Raw genomic sequence first — 12820 nt, forward strand, 5'->3', positions numbered from 1 at the left:
CCGAGGATCGAATCCCGGTCAGTCGCGTGCAAGGCGAACGCCTTCCCCACTTCAGCCCTGGTTATGATTTTTTTAAAGAAAACAAGGTCGGAGGGGGGAGCACAGCCGGGAAGGCATTTGCCTTACATGCGATCGATCGACCCGGGCACCCCATAGGGTCCTCCAAGTACCGCCAGGGGTAATTCCTGAATGCATAGCCAGGAGTAATCCCTGAGCATAGTTGGGTGTGACCTTCCCCCCAGCCCCCCGGAAAAAAAACACAAAAAATAGCCAAAAAAGGAAAAACAGGTTAAAAATAGCTGTCAGGGAGTAGTAAAAAATCATATATAATGCTCATTAAAATACTCCTCCAGGGCGAAGGGAAAAGGTGTTTGTGGCTAGAAAACCTACAACACCCAGCTTCCAGGTAGCTACAGTCTGGGGGAGGAGCCACTAAGCCCTAGACCAAAATGGCAGATTCCCACCCCCTAATTCTTCCGGCCCCTTAACCAAGATGGCGCTCGCCGGAAGTCACGTGCAGGGGCGGGACGTGCGCGTGCGCAGGCTGCGCGGGGGCTCGCGAGACGCCGGGGACCGCGTTCTTCCTTTGGCAAGATGGCGGGGGGAAAGAGTGGCGGCGAGCGGGGCTCGAAAAGCGAAGCCGGCTCCGGCTTCCTGGGGCTGCGGCCCACTTCGGTGGACCCGGCACTGAGGCGACGACGGCGGGTTCCGAGAAATAAGAAGCGGGGTTGGCGGCGGCTCGCCCAGGAGCCGCTGGGACTGGAAGTGGACCAGTACCTGGAGGACGTGAGACTACAGGAGCGTGCCAGCGGGTGCGTGGGCGGGACTTCCGGGCGCGGGGCCGCTTCCGGGGCGCTGTAGACCCCCGACGGGCACGGCAGGGGAAGCGGGATAATGGGTTGGGGCTGATATGATGGCTGGTCGCGTCGTCATAGTTTGCTAGTAGAAGCAGAAAGCCCAGGGGCCGGGACGATTATACCGTGCAGAGAGCGCTTGCCTTGCACGCGGCCCACCCGGGTGATCCCAACGTGTTGTCTGGACCCCCGAGCACTGCCAAGAGTGATCCCTGAACGCAGAGCCCGGAGTAAGCCCTGAGCACCGCCAGATATGGTCCAAATATCCCCATCTTTCTCCAAAATAAGCTGCGCCAAGAGGGTGAATCTGACTCTCTCCAACACATTTAATGCGCTGCTTTTGCTTCCCCCAGCTGCTTGGTATCGGAGGCCCCCGATGAAAAACTCTTTTTCTTGGATACCGGCCCCCAGAAAAAAGGTGAGGAGCGGCCTTCGTGGTGGGGCAGGTCGCTGGGTCTTGGGTCCTGTCTGGTGCGCCCCCACCTCCATCTCAGCTTCCAGGAGTGTCCATGTGAAAGTAATTTCTTGCAGAAGTATTTTGTATAGGATCAGATTGCTTAATGGGTAGCTTAGGTTGAAGCTACGGGCTTATTTCTAGTTTGCAGAACGGCGAGTTAGGAATCTTTTATAAGAAAGCAGGGGTTTGGGGGGCTAGAGAGACAGGGCAGTGGCAAGGTGAGGGTGCTTGCCTTGCAAGTGGCCAACGCAGGTTTTAATCCCCAGCTTTTTAGGAGTAATCTGAGTGTAGAGCCAGGTGTTACCTGTGCGCATCACTGGGTGTGACTCGGAAACAAAGGCGTTGAGAGAAAGTGCAGGGCTTAAGGATTGCCTTGCATGCAGTGAGACTTACTGTCCTAGGCCTCCCTGGGCCTGAGTGGCCCTTGGAGCTGGAGGCCCTGGTGGGTATCGCCATGAGTCTCACCGGCCTGAGGGTGATGTGGGTCCGGGGCCCTTTGGGCTTCTACCTTCCGTCTGTTCTGGGATGGGGTGTTGGCTCCAAGGGTGGGGAGATGAGGGGAGCAGGGGTAAAGGCTGAGGCAGGGTCCCCCTCTTGCCATCTCTCAGAGCCAACAAAGAAGAGACCGACAGGCCGGAAGTCGCTCCTAAGGAAACCCCTCCGGGTGGACCTCATCCTAGAGAACACTTCCAAGGTCCCCGTCCCCAAAGAGTAAGTGGGCGCCACATCCTGCCTGGTGCACGAGGAGCAGAGACCCAGGCTCCACTCTGGGTCAGGGAGAGCAGATGGGGCTATGAGGCTTGGTGGGGGGGCTGGGTGGAGGGAGTAATGAAGCACTGAGGGGGCTGGGGAGGCAGGGTGCAGGAGCAGGTGACAGGGTGATGTGTGGGCCAGCCCCGAGATGGACCGGGGGGAGGTTGATGGCTTTGGGAGCTCTGTGGGGTTCACAGGTGAGGTCCCTGGGGACCCTGAGCTGCCTGTGGGGTTGGTCTGGGGCTCAGGCTAGATGGAGGTGATGATTGTTGACTTTGTGGTGCCAGTGGTCAGGAGGGTCTAGGGTGGGCTCTGGCTTGGGTGAGCAGCCCTTGGGGTGTCTCACCTGCCCCTCCTCCTGTGCCACCTCTTCCCCCTGCAGTGTCCTCGCCCACCAGGTCCCCAATGCCAGGAGGCTGCGGCGGAAGGAGCAGCTGTGGGAGCGGCTGGCCCAGCAGGGCCGGCTGCCAGGGGAGCTGCGCAGAGCCCAGGCCCGGCTCCTCGGCCCCCCCACAGCCCCCGCCGAGGCCGCACCCCAGGACACGGCACAGCGGCCGTTCTATGACCTCTGGGCCAAAGACAGTGAGTCACCGGCTGACACCCCCACTTTTGGGCATGGGGGGGCTCTGTTCTCAGCCTCAGCACCTCTACTGGGGACTCCTCGGCCCTTGGCCCCCCAGGAACGAGTGGGCCGGTCCTTCCCTGGTGCCTGCTGTGAGGAGCCCCCTGGGGCCTTCTGGCTGCCCCAGGTAGCCCCAGCCACCCACACTGTCTCTGCAGACCCCTTGGACCAGCCCTTGGTGGGCCAGGACTCTTTCTTCTTGGAGCAGACCAAGAAGAAAGGGGTGAAGGTGAGATGCAGGTGGCCTGGGCCTGAGCAGGGGGATGGGGGTGGGTTTCCCTCACAGGGTGATGCAGTGATGGTCCCCCTGGCTAGAACAAGGGTCACCTTGGGGTGGGTGAGAAGGGCCTTAGGGAGGTCGGGGAGGTCCCCAGAGAGGGCATGTGGAGTCCCGGTGGGGGTGGGGTGGGGGTCCAGTTCTCTCGGCTGGACCCTCAGCCAGAGAGGCCCACATTCAGGCTTGGGGGCTTGTGAGCTAGAGATGAGTGGTGTGGTGGGGCACAAGGGAGGTCGGGCGTGCCTACACGCCCCCAGGGTGCATGTCCAGGAGCAGATTCCGGTTAGCGGGTGCTGGCAGACTTGGACTCAGTGTCTGTGGGCGCAGATAGAAGCACCCTGATCCTTGGGCTCACTGTAGGGCCGTGGACTGCGTCCCTCTCCTCTTTGGGGCAGAGCTGCCCTGGGAGTGGGCGTTGACCTGGGGTGCTACCCCCAGGGACTAGGTGCCCACGACCTGATCCATGTTCCCTCCAGCTCTGAGGCTCCAGCCCCTTGCTTTGGGGACTCTTGTCGTGGTTGCCCTGGACTCACCTTCCTTTGCACTTGCCCTGCAGCGGCCGCCGCATCTTCACATCAAGCCCTCCCAGGCCCCTGCAGTGGAGGTGACCCCTGCTGGCGCCTCCTACAACCCCACCTTTGAGGACCACCAGGTACGCAGCTCCCCAGCCCCTTGCCAGGTTCTGCCTCTGGGGCCCACCTGGTGAAGGGAACTTGGGTGACAGGGCACCTCCAGTCTGGTTCCTTTGGGGATGTTGGTCCTGTGGGGGAAACCGACCCTGTTCAGATATGATGGTTTTTGAGTGGGTGGTGTTGGGCGGGTGGGGCATGAAAATCAGGGAGGGCTTCCTGGAAGGGGGTGCCAGGGAGTCTGCAGGCTTGGAAGAGGGGAACGTTTCACTGATCTGCCACCTCGCACATTTCCCTCAGCTGCTGCCCCCAGTTCCGGGCTCTCTGGCTATGGGACTATAGGGGTGCTGTGGAGCAGATGGTCAGCACTGGGGTTCCAGGAGGGGCTCCTGGGGTCTCAGCCTTGCCCCTCTGTCTACCCCCAGAGCCTGCTCCTGGCTGCACACGAGGTCGAGGTACAGCGGCAGAAGGAGGCCGAGAAGCTGGAGCGGCAGCTGGCCCTGCCCCCTGCGGAGCAGACGGCCACTCAGGTGAGCCTCAGCTGACCTGGCCGGCCCTGCTGGCCCACCTGCCCGCCCTGGGGTGACTCCCGTGGTCTGTGTCCCCCCAGGAGACGGCCTTCCAGGAGATGTGCCAAGGTCTGCTGGAGGAGTCGGACGGGGAGGGTGAGCCCGAGGAGGCCCGGCCGGAGCCTGCAAAGCCCCCAGCTGGAGGGGCCGCGCTCACCCGCCTGGCGGCCGGGGAGAAGAAGACGGAGCAGCAGCGGCGGCGGGAGAAGGCGGCCCGCAGGCTGGTGAGTCCCTCTGCGGGGCCTCCTGGGAGGGGCGCTCGGGCCCAGATGGTGCTGTCGAGCCCTGAGCCCCGTGTGTGTCCCCCAGCGGGTGCAGCAGGCCGCGCTGCGGGCTGCCCGGCTGAGGCACCAGGAGCTGTTCCGGCTGCGAGGGATCAAGGCCCAGGTGGCCCAGTGGCTGGCCGACTGCGAAAGGCGGCGGGAGCTGCGGAGGCGCCGGCGTCTGGCTGAGGCCCACAAGCCCCGGCGGCTGGGGCGGCTCAAGTGAGGCGGGGTTGGTGCTGGGGGCTGGACCTGGGTTCTGAGACCCCCGCCCGTTCCCATCCCTCACCCCCCTATCCCCCCAGGTATCAGGCCCCTGACATCGACGTGCAGCTCAGCTCGGAGCTGTGTGGGTCACTGCGGACACTGAAGGTGCGTGTTGGGTGGCGTCTGCGCCCGTGCCTGCCCCGTGCCCGCTGATGACACATCCTTGCTCCCCGTGCCTGTTGGCTGTGGGTGACATCCTGGCTGCCCTGGGCCAAGCCAGTGGGCTAAGCCTGGGGGCTGAGGGCACGGGGCTGGGGAGTAAGGGGGGGCTTGTGCTCTGTACTTTGGGGTCCCACCGCTGGTCACCTCTGTCCTGCTGAGGTCTCAGAGTTATTTTGAGAATCCCAGGGTTCAGCTTCTTCCCTTCCCACGGTTGCACCCCAGGACCGTAGCACAGGCCGAGTGTAGGGTCTGCTGGGCTGTGGTGTTGGAGCCCCATTGACCCCCACTCCTGTGTTGCAGCCGGAGGGAAACATCCTGCGGGACCGGTTCAAGAGCTTCCAGCGGAGGAACATGATCGAGCCCCGGGAGCGAGCCAAGTAGGAGCGGGGGGCGCAGGCGGGGTGGGGCCCACCTGTCTCTGCTGCCCCCCACCCCCGCCTCACCGCTCTCCCCTGCCCCCAGGTTCAAGCGCAAGTACAAGGTGAAGCTGGTGGAGAAGCGGTCGTTCCGCGACACCCCGTGAGTGCTCCATGTACAGGGCTCCCTCAGGGAGGCAGCCGGGCCCCAGCCTGAAGGGGGTGTCTTGGGGGTGAGGGTCTCTGCCGCGTCCTGAACCCTGCTCTGTCCCCCAGGTTGTAGATGCTGACAGCGCTGGAGCCCCCTTTCCTGTCCCCACTCCACGCCCAGTAAAGCTCTTTGCACCGATCTGGACTCCTGTGTGCTTGTCCCCGCCTGTAGCGACCCTCCCATGCACAGGCTGAGGGGTCTGGGGGGCGCAGGGGAGTGGGGGATGGATGGTGGTTCACAGATCGTCCGGGGCAGCGCCTTTCCCACTTGGGGCGGAGCACAGTTCCTGCTCGGCCTGAAGTGTGGGGTGGGGCAGGGTCAGCGCTCCCGCCTGGTGCTGGCTCTGGGCCGGCAGTGCAGGGGGGTCAGGCTGGGCTCAGCTGTGGGTGAGCAAGCCTCTTAGCCCCTGTTCTGAGGGGACTTGGGTTTTATTTGGTTTCTGTTTGGGGGCCATACCTGGCAGTACTCAGAGCTCATTCCTGGTGGGGCTTCGGGGACCCTTTGGGGAGCCAGGCATGGAAGCCAGGTCGGCCTCGTGCGAGGCAAAGGGCTTCGCTGCTCTGCTTCTGCTCGGGGGCTCTTAGCCTTCTCCATGGCGCTTCTTGGCAGTTCCTGTTCCTGTTGGTCCTCACTTGATAGCAGCATTTAGGGTGTATTTCTCCGGAATGAGGTGGTGGCAAAAAAATGGAGCCAGTGTCCCCTGCAGCCTCGAGCTCCTCCTGCCACAGCCCTTCGGAGTGTGGCCCTCAGAGCTCTTCCGCCCCGTCGAGGCCCAGAAATAACCAGGAATGTGGGACAGACACGAGAATGGCCCTGGCTTCTGCCCCAGAAAGCTGGCCCCGGAGAGGAAGCTTTTATTGCCCAGGGTCACCAGTATGTGGGTGCCAGGGCGCTGGCTGAACCCCTCGCCCTGAAGGCAGCTTGCTCTGCCCTGCGGGGAGCCGGGGGAGGGTGCTGCAGGAAGCTGGCGCAGGAGGCCGGTCCCCTTTATGACAGGTGCCTTACTGCATGCATCTGGAGTTTGCATCAGGAGGCAGTGGGAGAATGGTTAATGACCGGGAGCCAGTACGCTCTGTCCACAGTCTCATTCCAGATGCTGGGGGTGGGGCCGGATGGTTGGAGCCAGGGGACCAGCGGCCCTTTGATCTGCGCTGCCCAGGGCTGCTGAGACGGGGTGGGGGCAGGTGCCTGCCTTGCACCCCGACCACAGCTCTATCCTGATACCATAAGCCCTGAGCACTGCCGCTGTTGCCGTAGCCCCTTTTCACCTCCCCAAAGAGAGTATGTCCTCATTCCTAGGGGGAGGCACATTGGGGGCCAGTGGGGTATTGGAAGGGGGCTGGGATGGGCAGCCACGGAGCATTGGTCCCCTCTGGAACCTGGAGCTGATGCTCTTTTTCTGAAATGGGTGCCCCTAGACAGAAAGTCTGGGCCACCTCGGAAGTTGGGAGGGTTCCTGCCAGTTGGGGCTGAAATGAGGAATGATGAGAGGGTCTGGCGGCGTGGGGGGGTTGAGGGAGTGAGGTGTGCGTGGGCAGCAGCATGGACCCGCCCTTTAACTGTGTGGCTGAGGAAGACCCCCCATTTGCCTGGAGTCCCAGAGTGAGCACATCTCCAGGTGTGGGCCCAAGGCCATGAACAACCCCAGACAATAAGGAAAGGAAGCTGGCCCAGAGCCAGGCTCCATGCAGACTCACCCACCCCAGCCCCTGATCTCACCCTCGGGAACGTGCCTGAGGAAGTGCTGCAAGTGTGTGTGGGAAGCAGAGCGCAGTGGCGTGGTCCCCCAGCGCTGGGAGAATAGAAGGAAACGGTGAGGGCTGCGGGCAGGCCTGGTCGTCACCTTGCCAGCAGGAAGCCAGGCAGGGGCCTGCTAGTGCTTTGTGGAAAAAGCAAACAGGATCTGAGATTGTGCACAGGGGGCTCACCAGAACACTCCACCCCCAGGCCTTGGGGTGAAGGGGGGTGCTCAGGCCTTGCATGCATTACTACATTATAAACATGGGAACTCAGAGGCTGCAGACATGGGACAGCATGTGGCTGACCTGGGTTCAGTCCTCGGCAGGCCTGAGCTCTGCCAGGACACCCGAGCACAGAACTAGGAGTAAACTCTGAGCATTGCCAGGCGTAGCTCAAAGGCCAGGAAAGTTAAAATACTGGACTCCATGGGGCTGGAGTGATAGCACAGCGGGTAGGGCGTTTGCCTTGCACGTGGCCGACCCGGGTTCAAATCCCAGCATCCCATATGGTCCCCTGCGCACCGCCAGGGGTAATTCCTGAGTGCATGAGCCAGGAGTGACCCCTGTGCATTGCTGGGTGTGACCCAAAAAGCAAAAAAAAAAAAAAAAAAAAATTCTGGACTCCAGGGCCCATAAAAATGGGGGGTAAGGACAGGGGTTGCTTTGTACACAGTCATCCTGGGTTTGACCCAAACCCTGCATTGCATCCGACTCTGAGCCCCGCCAGGAATGATCCCTGAGCACTGCCAGGAGTGGCCTGGTGCTCCTCACCTCTCCCCCAAAAAAGTGGGGGAGGGGAGAAGTGTGTGGGCTTAGGTGGGAAGCAATAAGTGGCTGCCGCCGCCCTCCCACCTCCCATGTACCACAGAGGAGAGCAGCACATGGCTGGGCGGAGGGATGGACCCCTGAGAACTCCGGGGAGATGCCCAGGTCAGGAGTGGTGTGGTGGTGGGGCTGGAGCCATAGCACAGCGGGGAGAGCATTTGCCTTTCATGCGGCCAATCTGGGTTTGATCCCCCAGCGTCCCATATGCTCCCCTGAGCACCGCCAGGAGTAATTCCTGAGTGCAGAGCCAGGAGTAACCACTGTGTATTGCCGGGTGTGGCCCCAAAAGCAAAAAAAAAAAAAAAAGAAAAGTGATGTGGTAGCGCCGCCTGGGGTTGTATGTGGACACTGCATCCTCAGTTCAGTTTCAGGGATATGGAGTCGTTTGGAGGGACAGAGTCCCCAAGGTAGCTGCAGCTTCTAGAATGAACACACCCACTTGCTCATCTATCCATCCATGCACCCATCCATCACCCATCCCCTTGTATCTGGCATCCATTTATCCATCCACCACTCACTCATATCCAGGTACCATTGTCCATTTGCTTAACCATCTACCCACCAACCCATCTCTGCATCTAGACAGTGTGGCTTCCTGGTTTTGTTTAATGTGAAGCTCTAAAGCAGGATAAACACATGGTTTGTGTAGGTCAGGATGGGGCGAGGGCTTCTGGGGTCCCAGGAAACTGACCAGGACAGTGCCTGGGCTTTTCGGAACTGGGGCACAGTCAGAGCTTGAGCTGGGAGATGGTACACTGGCATCACATACAGAACTCATCCACTGAGTTTTGGAGCTCAGATCGGAACATTTTACTGGGTTCAGATCAAAGTTAAAAAATCAAACTGGCCAGAATGATAGCACAGTGGGGAGGGTGCTGGCCTTCCATTTGTCCCGTTCAAGTTAGAACCCCGGCACCACCAGGAGTGATTCCTGAGTACTGTCAGGTGTGACCCAAAATAAAAGAACAGGATCAGGGGCTGGAGCAATAGCACAGCGAGTAGGGCGTTTGCCTTGCATGCGGCCAACCTGGGTTCGATTTCCCAGCATACCATATAGTCCCCCAAGCACTGCCAGGAGTAATTCCTGGTCCATGAGCCAGGAGTAACCCTTGAGCATTGCCGGGTGTGACCCAAACAGCAAAAAACAAAAACAAAAACAAAAGGCTCAGAAAAGGCAGAAGTGACTTGAGGAAATCTCTCACCCCAAGAGTCACTGAACGCACCCAGATTCCTGCAGGCTTCTGGGACCCTGTTCATGTCCCATCTCATGCCTGTGACACAGGGAGGGCCTAGGGTCTGGGGAGGCATGTGCCCCAAGAGAGCAAGCCCAGCACCCTGCCTGGGCCTTCTGCACCCGCCCAAGAATGCCTTTCCCCTTTAAGGATGAGAATGATTCCATCTGCCAAGGGCTGTCCGCAGGAAAGTGGACCACGCCCTCTCTCACCTCACTGGTACTTGTCTCGAAAGAGATAAGAATTATTGTCGGGGAGAGGAAGATAAGAGTGACCGGGTGCCAACAAATGGCTTGTCTGGCCTTCCTGTTTCAGTATGGGTTGTGACATTTTTCACCATTCAATTGTTGGGAACATTCAGATCCCTGCCAGAGGGTTTGTGTGCGTGTGAAGATTGATGGTGTTCATGATTGGGGCTGCGGCGACAGCAGGCTCTAGAATAAGTCACGGAACATGTACTCACAGTAGCATGCACTGACCGTTGTCACTGAGAGGTCTCTGGTTTCTGTTATGGGGACCACATCTTGTGGTACAGAAGGGGTTCAGGGGTGGACGGGGGCCACTCCAGGTGATGCTCAGGATTTGGCGGGGGGAGGGAGTCATGTACTGCTGGGGATCAAACTCAGGGCCTCGCATGTTCATACCTTCTCCTCGCCAGCCCTCCCAAGCCTCCATCATAGTAGAGAGGAAGCCAGGGAAGCAGTGGTAGAGAACCTTCTGGAGCACACGAGGTAGGACCAGCAACATCTGAAACCCCTGTAAGTGAGGGCAGAGGACTTCAGGGGTGATGAGTGCGCCATAGACAAGAGGACACACAGGAAGGGACGGTTGGGTTTGAGTCGGGGGTGCCCGAGACAGCACCTAGCATCCCACGCGCACTCAGCGCCTGAGTCAAGACTGAGGTTTGGCTTTGGTCGTGTTGGGAGGACGTGAAGGAAAGAGTTCCTGGCAGAGGGAAGGAGCTGGGAGGGGGATCCGTGTCACACTGCGGGCCGAGCCCCGGAACTGCAGGCTGCGTCCAATACCAGAGTCCCACAAGACACATCAGGCCTCTAGATAGAGAAGATTGTTGGTGGCAGGACAGATGGGCAAAGGAAGAGAGGCTTTTGCCCCCGGTTCGGGGTGATGGAGAGGCAAGTCGGTGTGTCAGTACTGGGATTGTAGCGCCCCCTGGTGGTGAGTGTTAGATAGCAGGTAAATCCACAATCACCGATACCATATTCTTCCTCTCGTCTCTCTCTCTCTTCTCTCTCATCTCTCTCTCTGTGTGTCTTTCTCACACACACACACAGACGCACAGTATCCATCCCATCGCTCTCATTTTCCATGAGAAATGACACATGGTTTTTTTTTTTTTTTTGAGGGGCAGGCTTTGGCTCACACCTGGCAGTGCTCAAGGGTCATACCTGGTTGTGTTCATGAATCACTCCTGGTATTGTTTGCTGGGGACAGAACAGATTTGCCACGTGCAAGGCAAGTGCCCTCCCACTGGACTGTCTCTCCAGTCCAGCGCAAGTGTTCCTTGGTGTTGGGGATAAAACCCGTGGTGTCCACGCACAGAATCCACGCTCTCTCATGAGCTCTGTCCTGGGGGTTTGGGTCCCTTTTCTCCCCTCCTGAGGCTTCTGCTGGGGCAGTGGTGGTATCTGGGGCTGCACAGACTTGGTCGTGTGGTGCACTGACCACCACACAGGTCAGTTCTACTGGGCTCGTGGGCACATGGGACAATGCTGGGCTTGAACTCATGGCCCTAAGCTGAAGACAGATGCTCTAGTGCCACATCTGGGAGGCCACTGCACATTAAAAAAAATTCTGGGCCAGAGCAACAGTACAACGGAGGGGGCGTGGACCATGCACCTGGCCAACCTGGGTTCAATCCCCAGCACCCCATATGGTCTCCTAAGCCTCGCCAGGAGTGATCCCCGAATACAGAGCTGGGATTAAGTCCTGAGAACTGCCAGGTGTGGCCCCAAAGCAAACAGCATAAATACATGGTAAGTATATAAGTTGTATTTTAATGGATTAATTTTATTATTATTATTATTATTTTTAATTTAAATTTTATTGAATCACCATGTGGAGGGTTACAAAGTTCTCAGGATTATGTCAGTTATACAGTACTCAAACACCCTTCCCTTCACCCGTGCCCATATTCCATCACCAACCACCCCATTATACCTCCCGCCCCCTCCTGCCCCCCCAGTCCCCGCCCTTGTAAGTGATAAGTTTCACTTCGTTTATGCTTTATCTTGGTTACAGTCCATGTTTCAACACATAACTCACTATTGTTGCTAGGGTTTCCCCCCAAAAAAGAGAAGACAGTCCCACTGTCAAGGAAGCATTTGATGGCTCTCCATTGCTGAGAATGTAGAGATATTAAGTCCCGCTGTTTGTTACATAACTTTTCTATTTTTTTCCCCCCTCGTCCCGCGCCACCGAGATCACGCCTGTTTAGTAATCACCACGCTGCCTGACAAAGGGAAAACAAACCAAAAGAGATGGTTATTTCTCGTCATCAGCCGGCGTGGGGCTCTGGCTTAGTTGATAGTCTGGTAGAATGTCTGCAAGCAGTTTCTGGAACCAAAAGTAATACGCTGGTATCGGCCCCGGCTCAAGATTCCACCAGCGTCCCGCTGTTCCAAGTACATAATAATTTATTCCCTTGTATCTGATTCCCACGCCACCAGGTCCGTGTCAGCTTAATGGACATCATACTATGGTTAATGCCACGCCGCGTTTCTTCCCGAGAAAGAAGGATATTTCTTCTCAGCCGGCGTGGGGATATGGCTTAGTTCAGTCTATAGAGATGGCTACCACTTTGGTGGCCTTCAATATTTCAGCAAAAGACTTACTATTCTTGTTAGGATTTCCCACCAAAGTCCGACCCGTTAAAAGGGAACCATTTCATATTGGTGATGATTAAATGACAATAGGTTGCGCGGCCATGGCAGCAGCCTCGCGGCTTTGAATTTCTGTATAAAGTCCAGGGAAAGTACAGCCAGAAATTACACGTCGCTACAAACTTTAACCCTATTATGGTCCCCCCAAAGTCCAACCCATTACAAAGGAACCATTTCATATTGCTGATGATTAGATGACATTAGGCTGCCGAGGCCGCGCGGTTTTGGGTTTCTATATAAAGTCCAGGGAAAATTCTGCCTAAAATTCTATCGCTACAGGGGCTGGAGCGATAGCACAGCGGGTAGGGCGTTTGCCTTGCACGCGGCCGACCCGGGTTCGAATCCCAGCATCCCATATGGTCCCCTGAGCACCGCCAGGGGTGATTCCTGAGTGCATGAGCCAGGAGTGACCCCTGTGCATCGCCGGGTGTGACCCAAAAAGAAAAAAAAAAAATTAAAAAAAAAAAATTAAAATTCTATCGCTACAATCTTTTACCCTTTAACAAAAAACTTAGTACTATTGTTTGGAGTTTCCCCCCCACGTTAAGCCCTGCCAAAAAGGAACATTTACACGTTGCTGACAATCAAGAGATATTAGGTCGCGCGGCTGCGATTTCTATATGAAGTCCAAGGAAAATTCTTTTGGTAATTGCATCACTCGCTGGCAGCGCCTGGGCCAGAAGCTCCCAGCACACAGTTTGGAG

At 57.9% G+C, this 12820-nt stretch overlaps 1 protein-coding gene and 1 non-coding gene across 2 annotated transcripts; both read left to right on the forward strand.

Annotated features, from left to right (window-relative positions):
* The first annotated feature begins 553 nt into the window (after positions 1–553).
* Positions 554–5558, forward strand: NOP53 (NOP53 ribosome biogenesis factor). The gene is made up of 13 exons (XM_004607793.3): positions 554–812; positions 1208–1272; positions 1920–2022; positions 2447–2646; positions 2845–2915; positions 3520–3615; positions 4018–4122; positions 4203–4385; positions 4471–4646; positions 4730–4796; positions 5154–5230; positions 5316–5372; positions 5486–5558. Exons 1-13 carry the CDS (start codon positions 595–597, stop codon positions 5490–5492), a joined length of 1425 nt encoding a protein of 474 aa, XP_004607850.3. The 5' UTR covers positions 554–594; the 3' UTR covers positions 5493–5558.
* Positions 4835–4937, forward strand: LOC129406905 (small nucleolar RNA SNORD23). The gene has a single exon (XR_008631325.1). It is a non-coding gene; the product is annotated as a small nucleolar RNA SNORD23 (small nucleolar RNA).
* Positions 5559–12820: the final 7262 nt, after the last annotated feature.

The sequence above is a fragment of the Sorex araneus genome, chromosome 8 (genome assembly GCF_027595985.1).
Source record: "Sorex araneus isolate mSorAra2 chromosome 8, mSorAra2.pri, whole genome shotgun sequence".
In the NCBI taxonomy this organism is placed as follows: domain Eukaryota; kingdom Metazoa; phylum Chordata; class Mammalia; order Eulipotyphla; family Soricidae; genus Sorex; species Sorex araneus.